Source organism: Apteryx rowi, unplaced genomic scaffold (assembly GCF_003343035.1).
Source record: "Apteryx rowi isolate R43461 unplaced genomic scaffold, aptRow1 scaffold_678, whole genome shotgun sequence".
Taxonomy (NCBI): domain Eukaryota; kingdom Metazoa; phylum Chordata; class Aves; order Apterygiformes; family Apterygidae; genus Apteryx; species Apteryx rowi.
The window spans coordinates 82,460-97,460 of record NW_020450958.1 but is presented as its reverse complement, the minus strand read 5'-3'; the positions used below and the strand labels follow the sequence as shown (position 1 = coordinate 97,460).

Genomic DNA, 15,001 nt, shown 5'->3' with positions numbered 1-15,001 from the left:
CTAAATTTACTGGGACACGGGTTATGCTTGCAAACCTCTTTGCAATGGTTTTCATCTTGTGATGTGTGGACACCGGGGTGGGGGTGGAGGGGAATATCCATGAATTACTTCTGCAAGGTCTATTAAAGCAAATTTATAGGAGTGCGCACAAGAAAACACACATACATATCTTTCTCTAATGCAATGATGTTCCAAACACAAACAGAATAGTAACAGGGGTAACTTCTAGGGATGGAGAGAAGAAAATAGCAAAGCAAAGCTAGCAATAAGAGCTGCTCCTCTTGGTTCTTCCAGACAAAACAGTTTCAGAACAGAAAGTGAAACAACTACTTCTAGCCTAGTCTAGGTTGTTCTCCACATCACTGTGTGCTTTTATTTTAATACTCATAATGCTCAAAAGTGTCATAATTTTCCTGATGTTTATGTCATCCAGATATGAGTTGTTAATAGTTAAACCCCAATAATTAATAACTACTAAAGAAGCTTCTTCATTGCATATAGTAATCGTCAAACCCATCTACTGTTTATAAGTATTGCTGAGAAGTCTGGTCCTCATTTTCTTGTGAAATATGTACACTTTTCACTTTTCCTTGTTCCCTCTGAAACAGCACAACTAAATGGCCAACCAGGCAGAACTGGAAAGCACACAAAGACCACTGACAGCACTTCTGCACTAAGTGCTCATGCACAATTAAGGTCATCTCTATTTAGTGGGAAGGATTAGGTTTAAGCATACCCTTAAGCATGTGATTAGCTTTAAAATAAAACAATTTCTGAGCTGAAACCAAGAAACAGGAATTGTTAACATTTTGAATCAACTGTATTAATCCTGTAATGGTTAAAGCAAAGTATAAACTTTCCCCATCCTTGGAAGACCTGACTTCAGCTCCCTGGGTTTTTGGGTGGTATTGAGGGTTTTTTTTGTTGTTGTTGTTTTCAGATTTTGTGACCGTGTACTGTTTGACTTTTATGCAAGTAAGACTACACTGGGCAATGACACGAGACAAGACTCCTAAGGTGGTACACGTACATAGCACACAAGAGAAACTAGCCTAGCTCTCAGCTTAGGGATGTTTAAGGGGAAAGGCAAAGATATGGGCAAAATAAAACAATGCTGGTTCAAGCTTGCAAGAGGCCAGCCTCATGCTTCAAGATTCAAGACTGGCTTGAATAGGGTCAACTCAGTATCAGTTTCCAGCCTGGATATGGACTGGGCCACAACCTTCCGCCTGCAAAACAGGGACTGCCCCAAAATCACAGAAGTGCCATGATGGYCAGTATCCAAACTCATCATATTGGGTGATAAGGATGCAGATCACATACCCAGCTAGACACAACAAACCTGTCTGCTAGAAACACACATAAGAACAGGCATTAAGCTGGGTTATTGCATAAACATCTTGCTAAAATAAAATTCTGCAGACAATCATTTTGGACACAGAAATAAGAGGACAGTGCCATAGCTTCAACAGCATAGTCAACCACTAGAGATGTGCTAAATTACACTAATCTATCAAATCTCATTTTCTGTAGGAAAATGAAAAAAAGAATCATACAAAAAGAAGGTACACCCAGTGATCCCAAAGTCATTAAATAACTAAACGGCTAAAAAACAAAAACAAAAACAAAACCCACRCAAAAAATATAGCCACACATATATATGCAACACCATAGAGAGACTACTTAAAATTACCTTTATTGCAATACTTTTTTAAGAACCAGTCAGTCTCTTCATGACTCATACTGATCTGTCTTTGTCTGTGCTTCCCACTGCATGCTTTTCTATTAGGATTACCAGTAACTATACAGATTTCTTGTAAAGAAAGAATTTGTGCAGCATTAATGATGCACAGTGATGACAAACAGGATATTCAAGCGAGCAAAAAGAAGCATTACTGAAGCTGGATTTACTCTCCGTTTACATAACAATGAAATCATTGGGCTAGAAGATGTCAGAGGTGACCTCTTCAGTCATGAGCTGGCCTGGATGGAAGTGGTTCACAGGCTAATGTAAACATCTGATCTCATCCTAATKTTTTTCCCCCTCTAAGTGATTATGGTTCTGCAACCTTCCTTAACTATTTGTTCAACTGTCCTAATCTTAACCTACATTTTTCTTGCTGCAATTGAAGTTCATTACTGTTCACCCTGGCTTAAGACAGCACCTTCTCAACAATTGTCTTGCCACAACATCCCTTATTACTCAGTAATGCTTCTCCCTGCATAAACACACCTCGGCTAGCTGTTTCTCAGCAGGATAATCTTCCAAACCTTTCATCGCTTTTATTGCACTGAGAACTCTCCAACTTGATTTAGAAACTAACTGCATAGCGTAAAACAAGTGAGATTATTCTGCAGAGTTTAGCCTAAATTCTACTATTGTGGCAACTGACACTAATCTCCTAGTATTTAAATATAAGCTGAAGGGCTTTTTTCCTGAATGAGAGGGAGTGTCAATGTAAAAGAGAGTTGGAACATAGAGGAGCCAGTGGTGTCCACAGAGAGAGAATGTACATTTGGACAAGGAAAGGATTTGGCCAGGACACCAATTTTTATGGTTGCAGTTAGTGCCTTGCTAAACAAATCAGGAGTGAGAACAGAGCCCCAACTAGCATTCACCTGCACTGGCTAAAGGGCTGCATTTTATGGCAGTCATTTATGCATAAGGATCTATGGATAATTGTTTCATGGGTCTTCGCCAAATGGATTAAAACAAAAACAAAACAAAAAGACCAGAAGACAGAACAAGTCAAAAATGACAACAAAAAAATGCCAGATGCTAATTTCCCCCAAAATAATGCATAAAGGTTTTTAGTTTTCTTGTTCTGGTTACATGATGGGTTTGTTCCACTTCAGGCATTTTTTTAGTAAAAAACAGTTGGACTGAGTTGACTCAGATACCATTCACAAAACCCGAGGGAGCTGGAGGAGACAGGCTACAGCAGAAGACGAGTAGCTGCAATGCTCACTCCGGATATGAAGTATCTAAATTCATACCCCTGTTCTGCCTGAGGGGGATTTGAATGCTCATGCCTTGCCTCTCTGGAGAACACCCTAATCCCAGCATCTTATACCACAGCATCAGCACAGGGATAGCGCAGAGGCGATTTCGGCATGACACACAGCATCATTAGGGCTGGAAGGTGGGAGACGAAGTGCTTTAACTGTCACCTAAACAAYGCAGCAGGGGCCTAGCTCCCACAGAGCCTTAGCATGCATATTCCCTAGTGTGGGAAAGCAAAATGCAGCCTGGTAAACTGTCCTGGAAAGCCTACTGCCTCTTGCAGGCTCTCACAGGCTCCAGGGATGTTCTCAGGCAGGTATGCTCTTAACTTTGTGTGTAGGGGAACAGCCTCAACATCTACTGCAAACATCCCTGCAAGGCAGAGGGAAGCAGGGCATATGGCTCAGTAACCCAGTGACCCCATGATAAGCTACATGATTTCTGTTTCGAGTCACAAATTCCTGTCCCTGAACAGAACAGGCACCGTTAGGAAAAGTTCAGAGCAACCCACCCCGAACACCTTTAGCTTGGAAAGGAGACCTCAAGGCTGTCTCCTGCATGATGGGGACCACAGGTCCCAGCTCCCTTATCCCAGATGAGCATCCTAATGGCCTAGCTAAGGAGAGAGGCACTAACAGTTACACCCCATCATTCATTCATTCATTCCCCCATCATCTTCAACACAATTCACTGTGCAGTTGACTTAGTTTTGCCAACATCAGGTCAAAGCATATTTTAAGGAGTAGATGTCTCCCTACTTTGCTGACTTGAACCATTTCATACCTGCCTTTTTTGAATATTACTTTGCTGACTTTAGTTCTCCAGTTTATCTATAGCATGCCATTGCTTAAGAATTAGCCACTCCCCTGAATTTCACCTGTGACATTTATAAACGTAATTACCTTTACAGTCTTCAAGCTACTAACAAAGTTAGTCAGGAAGCCATACACTGTTTACTTTCTTTTCACGTACTGATCAGTGCTGTAAGCTATAAATGGAGATCACTAGCACAATCACTGGAAAGCTACAATAATCCTTTCACAAATTACAGCACACCCTCCTTCCTGTAAAATGTTGAAATCCTGTTGGACTTTCTATAGCAAGTAGATTTTTGGTTTATTTTTAAGATGCAAACTAACTATTCTTTTCATTGCTCAATGATTTTTTTTTTTTTTTTTGCTTGGACTTGTCTTCTATTACCACATCATTCAGGAATTTAAAGCTTAAAATCTGCAAAGGTTGCTGACAGACAGATGCTGCCAGTGACTATTGTGCCACGGTGACCATCCCCATCTCAGGAGATGGCAGCTTGGAGGGAACGTCTGTTCCTCAGCCACCACAGTACAGTCCTGTAATCATCACTGATAGCCAGGATGATGATGTGAAACAGATGAGGTGTCACACATCCCGGGCTCCTCTCTTCACAATGGAGCATCACTCCCCCAGCAAGGGAAGTGATGTTACAAGCCATCCCAGCACAGTTCACTGGAGAAGGTCCTTCAGTACCCAAGGCCAACAAACCTACTCACTCAAAAGTTAAGTAACATTCATAAGCCTCTACAATAGAGTCCATTCAGTTTAAAAATAACTTAAAGACATTTAAGTAATTTCTTGAATTTCAGTACTTTTACTCCTTTCCCTAGAACCTTTTCAGAAGGATAATTAAGATACTCATGTAATTTACATGTAAAAGATGGATTTTTAAAAGTCACTTTTTACACCAAAAGTGGGGGAAAATACACTTTGGGACTTGGCAAACTTAGCTGTAATTATGAAAGGGAAAATATGGACTCTGGCATTCATCTTCTTACAGATATGAAGTTTTGTTGCTTCTGTAAAAGTAGGAAGCGGTAGCTCGGCAATTTCTATTTGTAAGCTGGCCGCCAACTTGCATACAACATACAAAATGTAGGAAACACAGGTTTGTGCCACCTGATGAGAAAACATGAGACTGGTATGCGGAACACTGAAACCCTATGCAAGTCACTGCAGGAGACTCCTTTGATCAMGGGGACATTTGATTACACTGTTTATCCCTACCTCGGTATAAGCCAACGGAGGACAGCATCTTGGAGCATGTCTGTGCAGTTCATCGGTCTTGGCTCTGCTTAACAAACGTGGAAGAGTGCATTTCACAATCAGTGGTCCCTCCCATGCCAAACATCTTGCCAACAGCTTTTTGTCTCTCACTTCTTAGGAACCTTGGATCATCCATTTTCACTGATTGCAGTTTGCCTGTCTGTGTACGCTAATAACTCAATTCTACCCAAAGATGTAAAACGGCCAGTGTTGACTCTTGAGTGCTGGTATGATTGTCTCTCTCAAAATAAGACTTCTCTCCAACAGCAAGCAACTGCACTTACTTTGTTTGTCAAGCAATCACAAGGCACAGCTTAAAGCAGGCTGTCTCATGGCACTCCTGAGGTGCCATAGGGAGAACAATTGTAAAGAGGTGTCCAGTGGGATGGACACAAGCGAGACTTTTTTCCCTCCGATGAGATAGGTCAAAAAAATCTGTTGTCCTACAGTTGTGGCTGCCTGGGCATTCAGAAGCAGACAAAATCTTGCTAATACAAATGAAAGGCACGACTATTAGAGATTATGGCACTTCCATAAGGTTTTCCAGGGGGATTCCACTAATACCATCTAYACTGGCCAGGTTTAGTTTCAATCAGCTAAGTCTTGCCTCTGTCACCACCTAATAAAGACACAGAACACTTGCTCTGATCTGCTCAGTCAGCAATCAATAGCATAGTAATTGCAGCATAACCTATGTCTTTTCATTAGCTCACTAGTGGCAACAAGCAGATGTTCAACGAAAGGAATCTGTACTGTCACACTTCTTTCACATTAGAGGAGAGAGGCCTGCAACTAGAGGGACAAGGCCAGGCTCTGTTGGCTGAATCCTACTGAGAGACTGTCAAAAGTCACCAGCTGACTTAAAGGAATTAGGAATGGTTTGGCTCCAAACTTTGCTAGCAAATCAACCAATGACACAGTTGGCGTGCTTTCTGTTCCAGAACTAAGGTTTGATAATGATACCAAAACAGCCTCGGTGAAACAGCTAACACTCCAGAAACTGCTGAAATTGTTTTGTTAAGATAACGTCTTTAATCTTATCCCCAGCGGGGCAAAGGTTGATAAATTCARATTTGTGGTAGTCACACTTCCTGACCTGACAGGCCACATACTAAAGTCTGTGTCCCATAGGCCTAAAATACAATATACCCAAAGAGCCAAGAATTGGCAGGTTCTGGGCATGGTTCACAGGTGCAGAATGGCAATGGGTCCTAACAATGAGGGGCTGGGACAGGAATTAATCTGCTAGAAACACCTAGCAACATCAGGCTTTTTGGCTGATGTGGTCTTCGTATTCGTATAGTCCTATAGCTGGTCCATGTAACATGTTTGACCTGGGTTGAATTCTTCACCATGCAAAGTTCACATCTGGCTAAATAGCCAGATGTTTGCCAGCAGTGGCTTAGGCTGTTGACTTTGGGTTTGCTCTATCAGCAATAATCTCCCAATAGCTCCTCTGAGTCACTTGTATTCCTCTCATGAACCCCTAGACAAAGAGCAGCATTCATAGTTAGCTGATAGCTAAGTTTCCCTTTGTCCTTCATCAGTTAGGAAGGACAATGACAACAAATAAGAACATTATATTAGAAACTTAAGAAAAGTGAGGGGAGAGGATAGAGGGTTACCCAAGAAGAGCCCAGTTAGATCAAAATTGGCATTCAGTATTCATTTTCCTGTATCCTCGAGCCTGGCACACACTTTCTGATGCTGAACCTTTCTAAGGGTTCCTCACTGGGGACTAAGGCCTGAAAGTCTCCAAAAGGGAGAGTGCAAGGGGTGTCCAGGAGACAGTGGGAAGGCCTTGCAGCAGAGGTAGCAAGAAAAGTAATGATGAATTTAGTTCATTTTAACAGTTTGTGAAAGCAGTAACCAACAGCTACATTTCCAATAACAGCCTCAACAATAACATAGTACTACAAACTACATCGCATCAGTCAGAACATGAACGAATACAACTCTACATGTGTTTACTCTTCTCAGATTGCTTTTGACTATATCACTTCCCAGGAACTGAAGAAAGCCATGTTTTGCTATAAGCAGTTTCAAAAAGCAAGTAATTTTTTCCCCGCGTACTCTCACCTTTCAGTATTATTTATAGATACAGCTATAACTCAAGTCACTAACAAACCCATATACAATAGAGCCAGTTTGTCTGCCAACATGTAGGGGAAGCATAGCACAGAGACTATACAGAAATCTTCCTAATATGATAAAATGCAGCACATAGCTTGACAGTGACCTGCAAGAATACACACACATTGCTTGTCAGGTAATGGCAGCAGCTTGTTCCCGTAGATATAAACAGAGAGCCATAAAATTTATTTAGAATCATTTCAAGGCAGGCCACCTTAACCAGCAAAGAGCACAGGAATAAGAAAATGGGGCCCAAGAATGAAGAACAAAACTATAATAATGATAAGAAAATCAAATCAATAAGAAGAAATTGGGAAGGAAGAAGGATAAGAGTTACTCATCTATGACCTACGCTAATTTGCAAACACACGATCCCTGTCAAACAGGCCACTGTTTACTGTTGTCAAATATCTCATTGGTGCGCTCCTGCAGGAAGTTAACCTTTACTTCACATAACTGTAGCAGTCAACACATGTAAAAACACAAGTGCCTGACTTAGTTCACAAAGAATGGCTCCTCATGCTTTTTCTAATATGAAATATTTCTATCATGAACTAAGTGCAAAGCTGTTCAGGCATTACCTAAGACTGTGGTCTTAGTAAATGTGAATTCCAAAGTTTTTATTACAAAAAAGTGTATGCATGCGTGCGTATGCATGCGTGCGTATGCATGCGTGCGTATGCATGCGTGCGTATGCATATAAAAATCAAGCAGGGTGATAAGGACCATTTCAATAAACCAAGCCCTGTCTTTTGCCTAAATATTGCTGCTACATATTTCAAGAAGCCAGAATTTAGTTTTCCTCCTCTTACTTGCTTTTCCTCTTCCAGTATTATGGATAAGACAAATTCATTTAAGTCATTAACAAGTCAGAACACAACTGCTACAACAGATACCTGCTACCAGCTAAGTGAAAGGTTTTTCCCTTATTTCATAAAGCGAGTCCTGACTTCCATCTAGAAATTCCTGTTAGACTGCAAGGATTTGTGCAAGACAATGAACACAAGGCAGAAGGAAAATGAGAGGACAGCTGAAGCACTTATTTCCTCCATGCCACAGGTCCATGGTTGATGGCAGTACTACAGACATGAGCTTCGACAGTCTCCATATTCCCACCCCATTTCTCCCCTGCCGCCCCTTCATGCTCGTTCCTTGCACCCTTCACTGCACAAACCGCAAGCGCTTCTGTGCCCACGCAGATCACTGCACATCACTGACTGAGTGAGCAGCAAAATAAGCCTTTTTGGCCTGCTCCCCCTTACTGGAATTATTTTTCAGTTGGGTTCGTTTCTCCAGTGCAGTTCACAACACAGCTGTGCAAACATGGGAGTTAGTGCAAGAGCAGGGAAAGGAAGAAGTAGCCACAGGGAGCAATTACTCCGGGCACTGTGGCTCCAATGACAACCTCAGACACAAAAGACCTGCCGCCAACCACATCATGAGCCAGCCTCAAGTACTGGCCTGCTGCACCACATTCTTACTATTTCCAAAAAAATTTAGTGTTTTCAGTTTTGTATACAAGTAACTCCATGACCAGGAATATAGTTGTTGAAGAATATTCATTCATATACGACTCCAGAGACCATTACCTATTCAGGATCGCTGGTGAGGGCACACAAACTGGCGGTCAGTTGCACTGTTACTGGTAAGTTCAATTCAGTGTATTAATACTCAAATATTTTCATTCTCCCATCACCTCACATCTTCTGGGCCTTTATGTTACCTCTGCATCCTTTCAGATCTTATTTAAAAAACCATAAACAAACAAGCAACAAAAAAACCCACTACACCCAACAAGACTCTCTGGTTAAAAACATTCCCTTCTCTCAAAAAATCTAGAATTGAGAAAAAATTGTATTTATTTCCCAGTGAAAAATTTAAGTTACCTGGTTTTTGTTTGTCTTAGTTCTGGTCCTACTAGCTTATTATACACACCTCAATTTCTAGAGAGAAAACACTAAGCACTCTAGACTGATAATGGTATGAGGCAAGCCAAAAAAAAAAAAAAAAAGTACAACTGAATACTCATGCACATCAATTATGGTCTTAAAAGGAGAGGTCTTGATCAAGTAAACAAAATAGTGATTCAGAATGGAAATAATCCAGCTTGCACTGACTTTTAAAGGAACAAAAACAGGCCTATTATTTATATTCTGTCAGTGCTATGTCAGAACACCAGAAAGAAGCTGATAATAGCTTGCTTCTTGAAAAGAAGCAGCTTTGTATGTTAAGATTCACATGTGACTCAAATCAGTCAACTGAGTCAACTGAGAAGAAAATTTAACTGAAAGATAGAGCATGAAACAGAGTGGCATTATCTGATAATTCACTAACAATGACATTTAAAAAGAAAGAAATCCAAAAATACATACACAGATTTTAATCACAAAGATTTCATGTTTAGAACAACCTTATGTGTTACAGATTTTATAGAAGTCTGATTATCTTCATTATTAGTGCTTTAAAGAGACATATTTGAGTTGGAAATCACATTTAAAAGGTCAGATATGTAATACTTCATCCACACTCCCACACCTATGCACAGCTATACTGCCAAGTACTTCTTTACATAATTTTCCACCTATAAGTTAACCAAGGTTTCAGTTAATGATTTATGCATTAAAAAAAAAAGAAACTAATTTGACTAGTCATGTTTGACATACACATGGAAAGGCTCCTACAGGAAAAGACAACACTGTAACACTGTATGTGTCAGCAAGGGAATGGAGGAAGAAGGGGAGAAAAGAAAGGACTTCTCTAAGTATGACAGGAAACAGTTCTAAAGAAAGGTACACCAGGATCTGCAGCTGCCCCACTAGTCCCAGAAAAGAGAGACACTCCTCAAAACTGCCTTGTGTGTGGTTCTGCACATGTAGCCTGAATTTGTACCTAACCTAACTGAAGGAAGATCGTTGTGATTTGCAGTCAAAACATGGCAACAACAAGTCAGTACCAAAGATCAACAACAAAGGGGACTCCGTAAAAATTATAAATACACTGAGTGGGTAAAAAAAGAAAAAAAATCTTAACTTGAAGTATCTTAGGTTTTTCAAAACTTTGCTAAGGGAAATCTGGTTATCATTCTGGTTGTGCACAATGAGAGAACTCCCATCACAATCAAGTACACATCAGATACACAAGATTTTGCTACCACACCTGGGAAGGCACTGCTCCCCTCTCTCCCCTTTCCTGTCCCACTTGCACCATACCATCACTGACTCTCAGTGAGAAACACTTGAACCAGCCAATTCGTCTCACTAATCCAGCAGAGAGTGAGCCACTTTTTCTTTTGCGGGGAGAGAAGACACTGGGTGAGTGAATACTAGAGGACCACAGAGCAGTCTGGCATGCACAAGCTCTGGGGCTTCTGCAGGACAGGGACAAGTGGGCAGAAAGCACGTGGTTAGAGAGGAGGGGGGAAGGAGGCAGGAGGAGGGACCTCTGTTAGTGGCACCCAAACATTAGGTCTAGCAGCGGTGTTCTGTACAACTTCACTTTTAGTAGCTTTGCTTTGCAGAGCAACTTCATGGTTTGTCCAAGGGTAAGATCCCTGGTTGTGAAGAAAAAGACCTTCCTCCCTCTCTCTCCCTGGCTCTCTCTCCTTTGCTCCCTGTTTCCTCTAATTAAGCTAAGAAAGACCCAGGTCACACAAGAGTTTTGTTTTTAAAGAGGTTTTGCAAAAATAAGATTAGACTAGATGTTCTTCATCTGACTCACCATCTTTCTTCTTCCCTGCACCTTCCCATCCAATTTGTTTTGCCATGTTAGCGTCCCTTTGCTTTCCAGGGACAGATTCCGCACCCAGAGCTCCCAGTACAACTACACAGCCGACACCCTGCTCACTATTAGGTCCAACCAAAAACTAATGGTGTGGGCTCAATTCACTCCTGCCCTGGAGCAGAGTCTTGTACTTTTGGACAAAGCAGGCGCAAACATTTTTTTTAATGCCAGCAGTATGGGTAAATGCATAATTCCAAACGGGATGTTTCAAATGCAATAGAAGAGAAGCTGGTGTAGATGATGGCAACAAGCAAAAATCAAAGACATTGGCTCAGACAGCTGTACTGCACCACAAGAGCAAGGCCTGTGAAGTTTCATGGGTGGCATCAAGAAGATTCATGGGGAAAAAAAGGTATAGAAGATTTTGATGATGTAGTTTGACTACAGGGTGAAAAAGAATGTGTGAGTAGACACTTTAAGGGTGGTTCATATGAAGAATATGATTAATAGGCTGCTGTGTATTCTAGCCAAGATCTAGACTCATATAGGAAAAAAAGATGCAATTGAGACATTTATTGATTAGCTACCTCAGAGATAAAAGATCTTTGGAAAGTTTAGCTCCTCTCCTTCTTGCAAGAAACAATCTCAAGGGTTTTCAAGTTTGTTTTCATTAAAAAGAAAACACAATTAAACACAATATAGTATTCTTTATCCTTTGAAGGGGCTCAGAGAGGGAAATAGGAATCAAATTAATGACAGCTACAGGCTATGCATAAATAAAAATATTTTATTTAAAAGTTCTAGACTATAAATAGTTTGAAACTTAAACCTCAGTGCTGTCAAATTTCACAGTCAACATTTAGACCGCATGTTTAGAATAATGATGGCTGTGAGCCACACATAAGCATAACCAGCTCAGTCCAAGGTAATAGAAATGTTAAAAAGCCATGAATTTCTCTTCAGACTCTTTAGCTTGTTCATAATCACTGCAAATAGTTTAGCAATTATTTTGTACAGAAACCTCATACTTCTAGACTCTTTGTCAGGACTAATAGCTACAAAATGGCCTGTTCCGATTTGAAGATATACATGAACTTCCTATGCTTCCATTTTTGGCAATGAAGATTTTGAAATTGAAGAAAATCCCACATGCTGTCTTTGTGTATGGAATCTGAGTTCCTTCATGTTTGTGGACAGGACTTAATAAATTTTTTCCATGAGTTGTATACACAGGGTTGCATCAAACACTGAGGAAGCTCAAGAGAAACAGATTTTGTAGGGAGCAGCAATTTCTCATTAGACTACCTGGGCATACAAGCCTTTCTGATTCCCTGCATGTACAATTTATCAGCTGGTCTAATAAAAAACATTTTCTCTGCCTACAAGCTCAGGCCATCAGCGCTGCAGTGACACTGCCGCCAGAAGCCCAACTCTGAGCACACCCCTGTGAGCTCTTGCCCCTACAAATAAATAATTCTGCCTCCTCTCCTTGGTTCCGGCGGGGGGGTGGGGACTTTGCGAAGCTACTTGCACAATCAATACTCTAGTAAGGGAAGATGGAAAGATCAAATAAATTACCTTGGTAGTATTTACATAAAAAAAGAAGAAAAAGGAATTTCCAAATGAGAGATTCTGGCAGCAGGTCCTTATTTCAACACGTTTGAAATTATGTCCAAGAATCCCAGAACAGAAAGAGATGTTTAAGGAATACCTCCCGTTTCTCTCTAAAGGAGAGGTCATTTACGCCAAAGCAAACTTACGTTCTGGGAAGCAGACAAGGATTACTAGGACCTACAAAGCTTTCTGCGCTTACTGCCGTCTACATGCATAACAGAAAAGACACCCAACACGCGTTCCTTTCTGTGGGGTGGCTACAAATATAATAAAATAAATCAAATAAATAAGGAAAGGAATAGGTTAGAATTAGTGTCTGCAGTATTCATACAGTATTTCAATAGCTTATTTTTTAAACTAGTACAGAATAAAACGCGGAGGAAATGCAGATTTAACCATCTTCCACCGAGAAGAGGGAAAAACAGCAGAAGCGGGGCTGCGGGAAGGGAGGCGGCTCCACCTGAGAGGCTCCCCACGGGCGCCGCGCCACGGGGGGGCCACCTTCCCCACAGGAACAAGGACGCAGCGGACCTTTAGCGCTCTTCTACCGTACGGTTTAGCGGAAAAAATGAAATAAAATGAAATAAAATGAAATAAAATGAAATAAACCGACGACTAGTCCGCGCGAGCGGCGCAGCAAGCCGCCGCGGGGGGGGGTGGGGGGGGAAACTTTCCCGCCGAGACCCCAGGGGGCCCCCCCCCCGCGGGGTCCGCGATTCGAGGCGACCGTTAGGGGCTCGCGACCGTTAGGGGCTCGCGCGGCAGCGCGACGCCCCCTCCCCGGGAGGGAGCCGCCCGGCGGCGCGGCGCCCCCTCCTCTCCCTTCCCCTGCCCGCCCGGCCCTACCTTCCCGCCGGAGGAGCTGCGCCGAGACCGAGAGAAGCGCGGCGGCGAGCAGCAGCGCCCAGCCCGCCGCCATCTCGCCGCATGGGCCCAGCGCCGAGGCGGGCGCGGACTCGGTCTCCCACCAACGCCGCCACTTCCTGCTCCACCTCGCACCTGGCCGGGAGGAGGCGAGAGGCGGGCCGGCGCCGCCCGGCCGGGCGCAGGTGAGGCCCCTCCTCTTCTTCTTCCTCCTCCTCCTCCTCCCCGCGGCCGGTGAGCCCGAAATTCCCTGGAAGTGTGGACACTCTCACCCCCCGACCTTTTCGGATACTCTGGTGTCTTTCAGGACTCGCACGTAAAGTGTCAAATGGACGTGAAAAACTTTAAGGGAAAAAAACTCTCATGAGGATTTCTCAGCACCTCAAAGCATTGTCGAAGTCCGACGTGGTGACTTTGCGCGGACCGGGGTATTTCACCGACGTTTTTCTCACAAAATTACTGCCCTTTGTGAAGTCCACGTTAGTGGGGGCGTTGGTGCATTCAGTAAGCTGCCCTCTTGAGTCGCTGTTAATAAGTCAAGAGGAGAAACAGCGCAGCTGTAGATACCATTATTTCTAACACTATACCTAATATTTTTCTATCCCCAAGTGTAATATTATTAATACCTACCAAAAGAGTTCTGAACGCTTTTGGTCRGTAAACCCCTGTGGCACTTTTGTTGAGTGCCCGATCTCTTACTAATGTTGGGTAAATACATCTTGCTTACCAAAGCATCCCTTAGTTTCAGCCAAAACTGTCCTTTCTTATCTGACATTTCTGCAGTAGCGTATAGGTGCTATTTCAAGCCATCACATTTCACACAGAGGTAGAGTCCTTTCAGTGAGCAGCTGTTTGTATTCTGCTTGTTAAGTGCTTGGGGATTTTACAGTTAAAATTTCTACGCAGAAACCAGTATATCCTGAGATAGTCAAGAGCAGATGTTTGCCTAGCGAGTAAATACCTTACCACTTCTAGCTCTGAAGGTTGGACAGTTCATCTTCTAAATAATTTCATGCAATTGCTTGGGGAGACTTGTTTCTTTGGCAATACTGTTGCACCAATGAGCTACTTTCACTTGTATTGGCCCACAATGGTACTTGGTTATTATGGAAATATACATAGGAATATTCATGTTCAAAGAAGGAGAAAAATGAAAGCAGCGTCAGAAGTTCAAGAACTTTTACAGATTTAAGACCTAGCTTTAGAAAATTCTAAATGCCCTTTGCTCTTACTGATTTTCAGCTGGCAAAATAACAGCACTTAGCTCTTCCTGGAAATTTTCACACCTCTTTCATAAATGTATTGTCCAGTAATCATTTGTACAGTGAGGCATTTTACATCTTAATGAATGATACACAACTAAAAGTAAAAGCTTAGCGCAAAAAAAAAAAAATCAGTCACTAGAAATGTATTTTGTTAATAAGAAAGTAATTGATTGGTTATATGACTGCATTGAAATGAATGGATAGGAGTGTTCACAGCCATATGAGAAGGAACAGAATAATGTCTTAGATCAGTTCTAATGCCACTTCATTGACATAAGAAAAGAAGAAAGCACTATACTTTTGACTTTCTATGAAGCAAAAC

The 15,001-nt window shown here is 42.0% G+C and overlaps 1 protein-coding gene across 1 annotated transcript in view; it reads right to left on the bottom strand.

Annotated features, from left to right (window-relative positions):
• CDCP1 (CUB domain containing protein 1) overlaps positions 1-13,469 on the bottom strand; it is a 31,604-nt gene extending 18,135 nt beyond the window's left edge. The window contains exon 1 of the mRNA XM_026085845.1: positions 13,397-13,469. Coding sequence (XP_025941630.1) covers positions 13,397-13,469 — 73 coding nt within the window. The remainder of the gene's footprint in view (positions 1-13,396) is intronic.
• Between the last annotated feature and the right edge of the window lie 1,532 nt (positions 13,470-15,001).